Source organism: Diadema setosum, chromosome 9, assembly GCF_964275005.1.
Source record: "Diadema setosum chromosome 9, eeDiaSeto1, whole genome shotgun sequence".
NCBI lineage: Eukaryota > Metazoa > Echinodermata > Echinoidea > Diadematoida > Diadematidae > Diadema > Diadema setosum.
In genome coordinates, this window is record NC_092693.1 from 8,120,550 (window position 1) to 8,125,793 (window position 5,244).

At 44.3% G+C, this 5,244-nt stretch overlaps 1 protein-coding gene across 1 annotated transcript; it reads left to right on the forward strand.

Annotated features, from left to right (window-relative positions):
* The first annotated feature begins 950 nt into the window (after positions 1-950).
* On the forward strand, positions 951-2,042 carry LOC140232802 (uncharacterized). The gene has a single exon (XM_072312919.1). The coding sequence runs from the start codon at positions 951-953 to the stop codon at positions 2,040-2,042; it is 1,092 nt and encodes a 363-aa protein (XP_072169020.1).
* Positions 2,043-5,244: the final 3,202 nt, after the last annotated feature.

Below are 5,244 nucleotides of genomic sequence, written 5' to 3' on the forward strand. Positions count from 1 at the left end.
TTTCGCCACTCGATGTTGTTGTTGTTGTTTTTCTTTCTGTCAATTTATGTATTACAAACATGTAATTCTTTTATAAGAGTTATGCATTTTTTAATTTCACATTGTATTTGTATAACTTCCATGTTCTGGACCCCATGGAAGACCAGCGATGCCATGCTGGCATCGCTGAATATGGGCCATCCAGCCGTTGTTGTTTTTATACGGAAAATAAAATTAATCAATCAATCAAATTATGGCCAGCTGGTATTTGGTGTTGAAATTTGTCTTGTATTCTTATGAGTCTCGCCGCGTACTCTTATGAAACTTGTGTCATATTCTGATTAGGTCACTAGAAATGGTTGCATCCATGACCACTATAGTAGATATCAATATAAGGGTAATTTCAAAAGCACTCTGCGTGATTATGATATTCATAAGTACTGGACTATCAACTATAGGTTTTCCCGGCCAATTTCGCACATTTGTCAGTCCATTTGATAAAACGTTCATTCAATTTAGCGAAAATCCTCGTCACTGCACATTCTGTCATTCAAATTTGCAACTTGTTCATTCAATTTAGCATTTCGATCAATGAAATTCGCACATGTGTCTTTCGAATTCGTAAAACGGGCATTCAAATTGGCACGTGGTCTTCAGTCATTCAAATTCGCCAGCACTGGCGGAAAACGGTATTTCGGTCATTCAATTTCGCGTATGGGCAGTCAAATTCCAAACATGTTCATTCAAATTGGCGTAATGTCATTTCTATTTTGAAAAGGTGAGAACCGTAATTTATACGTATTTAAATGTGAATTTTTGTTTCATCCACACACTGTTAAGTATAGTAAAGGTGTCTTTGACCCTAAATAACTCGAGTTTGTTGTTCTGTAACGCCCCTCTTCTTTCATACATTTTATGAGAACTATACATGCACCAGTACCGTAGATCACTTCACTTTCTTATGTCCAGTCATGGCAGCACAAGTCAGATACAGGCGTATCTCTCAAGAAGACAGGGAAAGAATCATAGAAGCATTTGAGGGTAATAACCTTGACTATCTAGAACTGGCCGACACACTCGGAATAAAACGCTCAACGGCCAGATCAATTGTGGCCACCTATCTTAGGACAGGAAGACGCAATAAGTTGCCAAGGGGAGGCGAGCGAAACGTGAAGATGGATGACGAAATGAGAGCTCGTCTCCAACACATTGTGGACAATAACCCCTTAGCCACCCTTGAGCAAATGAAGAGAGATCTACAGGCAGTCTTTCCGCAGAAGCCCCCTGTATCTGTCTCCACTATTGCAAGAGCACTGGATGGAATGCTCATCACCTCTAAACTAGCTGAGGATGTTCCTGATGCTAGAAATTCGCCGAGAATCCTAGACATGCGCGTGGAGTATGCACAGTGGTTCATGGCCGAGGGTGTCGTTGCACACTGCGTTTTCATTGATGAGACCGGATACAACATCTGGACAAGACGATCTTTTGGGAGAGCCCCACGAGGGATCCCTGCACGTCGAGTAGTACATGGCCAACGCGGTCGGAACTGCAATGTCACTTTTGCAGTTTCTAGTGAGGTTGGGCTTGTTCACCACACCATTGCATCCGAAACCGTAACGAGGGACACATTCGAGGCTTTCCTGGCTACCATCGCCCATGAATGCGACAATGTTTTCCCTCCGAATGAGGATGTGTACCTGATCTCTGACAACGCACGTCCTCACGTCAGAGCTCAACTACCTGATGATGCGAGCCCGAGGATTCATTTGAAGCGTCTTCCTCCCTATTCTCCGTTTCTCAACTGCGTGGAGATGGCCCATTCTGCATTCAAGGCAGCCATCAAAAGAGATCTGGCCCGCCCGGAGTTGCAGCAGAGGCTAGGAGACAGAGGGGCAGCACAAGAAGCTGGGGTTAACCTCCAGGAGTGGAGAATCAACCTCATTCAGCAGGCAGCTCGGCGAAATACAGACGCCATAACACAAGAGAAGGCCATCCGGTGGTTTAACCACACTCAGACCTACCTCCCAAGATGCCTGGCCCGCCAAGAAATTGATGGCTAGAGCTGATCCAAGAACTTTATTCCTAATGATGATTGACGCAATATAGCACCCACCAAATGAAAATAATGAAACATGCAGATGAAAGAAATAATCACAATGTAAATTGAAACCTCCTTCTCCCAATTAGTGTCAAAACAAAGTTATGATTAATGTATCTGTGAATGAAATAATGCTATCGAACATTAAAAACACAATAAAATCATGGGCGTAAATCCCGGGGGGGATGGGGGGGATAATCATATCCCCCCCTGAAATGGAGGAGGGGGGGGGGATGGCCTGTACAATCATCCCCCCTGAATTTTGAGGGGAAAAAATGGAGGAAGCAGAAATGTGATTGTATCAATTTTGGCATATTGCATGACGTTTGTACGCCGGCCTTCAGACAGGTAACAGAGCTGAACAGTATTCTATCTTGTAGGAAAATGTATAATTTTCTCAAGCGCTCGCTCGCTTCGCTCGCTCGCGAAGAAAGTAACATCGACATACACTGTAAGGTATGGCTCAGGCGTTGACAACGTCAAATAGTATAGGTCTACATGTAAACATGCTATGACGCGAGTAACTGGGGACCATCTGCAAAATATGTACGAAAACATACGAACAAACAATAACAACAACTTTATCGCCATAATAATTGAATCCCCTCCATTTCCTGAATCATTCCTGAGAAACGACAGTGACTGATGACTCAGTCAGGATACATCTATGGGCATACCAAGGGAAGATCAGGGACGTCGAATCTATGGGGGCAAAGGGGCATTTGCCCCGCCCCAAAGGAAGTGTTTAGACAGACAAATCATTTATCCCCCAAGCAATTCCCGAGATGAGGACAAATCTCGAACTTTCTTAATGGAAAATTGTCCAAATATCGCCAGAACTATGCACCAGATCGTTGTATTGCAATCATGAACAGGCAAAAGGTCCGCTATACAGGATAAGGGATAAACTTTGTACACTTTTTGACATAGACGTATATTCCCTAATTTATCAAAGAGTGTGCAGCAGATCTTTTACTTAACAAAAGCAACCTAATATGTATAGAGGCGTCGATGGGGGGGGGGGGGTTGGTTCTCAAATAAAAGTGGGACAAACAAAAGCGAAAAATATAGCTACAAACGGCAGTTTTTGGAGTGTAAAATGTTACAATTTTAAAGCTCGCTCGCTCCGCTCGCTCGCATTTAACCGCTATGCCATTCTCCTGATGTTGCTGCCAATGACTGACAGCAGGTACACCCGGTGCGCCCCCCTTAATTTCCAAAGCGAAAATATAGCTACAAACGACAGTCTTTATTACTGGAAAATGTCAAAATTTTCAAGCTCACTCGCTTCGCTCGCTAGCATTTAATCAGTATGCCATTCTCCTGATGTTGCTGCCAGTAATTGCCGGCAGTTGCGCCCGGTGTGCCCCCTTAATTTCCAAAGCGAAAAAATACAGCCACAAACGGCAGTCTTTGGACTGTAAAATGTCAAAATTTTCAAGCTCGCTCGCTCCGCTCGCTCGCATTTAACCGCTATGCCATTCTCCTGATGTTGCTGCCAGTAATTGCCGGCAGTTGCACTCGGTGTGCCCCCTAAATTTCCAAAGCGAAAAAGTATAGCTACAAACGGCAGTTTGTAGTCTGTAAAATGTCAAAATTTTCAAGCTCGCTCGCATTTAATCGCTATGCCATTCTCCTGATGTTGCTGCCAGTGATTGTGAGCAGGTGCGCCCCCTTAATTTCCAAAGCGAAAAATATAGCTACAAACGGCAGTTTGGGGACTGTAAAATGTCAAATATTTGAAGCTCGCTCGCTTCGCTCGCTCGCATTTAATTATCATTCCATTCTCCTGATGTTGCTGCCAGTAACTGCCAGCAGTTTTCGCCCTGTGCGCCCCTTAATTTCCAAAGCGAAAAATATAGCTACAAACGGCAGTTTTTGGACTGTCAAATGTCAAAATTTTGAAGCTCGCTCGCTTCGCTCGCTCGCATTTAATCATTATGCCATTCTCCTGATGTTGCAGCCAGTAATTGCCAACAGTTTTTGCCCGGTGCGCCCCCTTAATTTCCAAAGCGAAAAAATACAGCCACAAACGACAGTTTTTGGGACTGGAAAATGTCAAAATTTTCAAGCTCATTCGCTTCGCTCGCTCGCATTTAATCATTATGCCATTCTCCTGATGTTGCTGCCAGTAATTGCCAGCAGTTTTCGCCGGGTGCGCCCCCCTTAATTTCCAAAGGGAAAAAATACTAGTACAGCCACAAAGGACATGTGGGACAGTAAAATATCAAAATTTTCCAGCTCACTTGCTTCGCTCGCTCGCATTTAATCGTTATGCCATTCTGATGTTGCTGCCCGATTGCTGTTGCTGCCAGTTGCTGCCAGTAATTGCCGGCAGTTGCGCCCGGTGTGCCCCCATAATTTCCAAAGCGAAAAATACAGCCACAAACGGCAGTCTTTGGACTGTAAAGTGTCAAAATTTTCAAGCTCGCTCGCCCCGCTCGCTCGCATTTAACTGCTATGCCATTCTCCTGATGTTGCTGCCAGTAATTGCCAGCAGTTGCGCCTGATGCGGCCCCCCTTAATTTCCAAAGCGAAAAAGTATAGCTACAAACGGCAGTTTTTAGACTGTAAAATGTTAAAATTTTCATGCTCGCTCGCTCCTCTCGCTCGCATTTAATCGCTATGCCATTCTCCTGATGTTGCTGCCAGTGATCGACAGCAGTTGCGCCTGGTGTGCCCCCCTTAATTTCCAAAGCGAAGAATATAGCTACAAACGGCAGTTTTTGGACTGAAAAATGTCAAAATTTTCAACGCAAAGAGATTTCATCCTAGGAGGGGGAAACCCCCCTACCATACCCTCCCCCCTCGCTTGATTCGTTCCCTCACATAACCGCTCCTCCTAAGATCAAATCCTGTCTACGCCGATGATAGGCCCCATTATTTAGTAGGCCTTCACAGTGATGTCGCACAGCAAGAGCTGAAATACCACGATTTTGTCATTCAATAATATATTGTGAATATTTCATTTTCTTATTTTTTTTAAAGAAAAGAAAAGAAAATTTTCACCACAAGTGAGCACCAGATCGCTGAATTTCAGGTCTGAAAATGCAAAATCTTCCTCGTGTGGGAGAGGGATACCCCCCCCCCCCCCATACACACCCTTCCCCCGTTCGGTCGTTCCGCTCCCTCTCACAGATATTTCCAAAAAAAAACAAAAAAAA

Excerpts from the sequence above, each read along its gene's own strand:
- LOC140232802 (XM_072312919.1), top strand. The coding sequence starts at position 951 with ATGGCAGCACAAGTCAGATACAGGCGTATCTCTCAAGAAGACAGGGAA.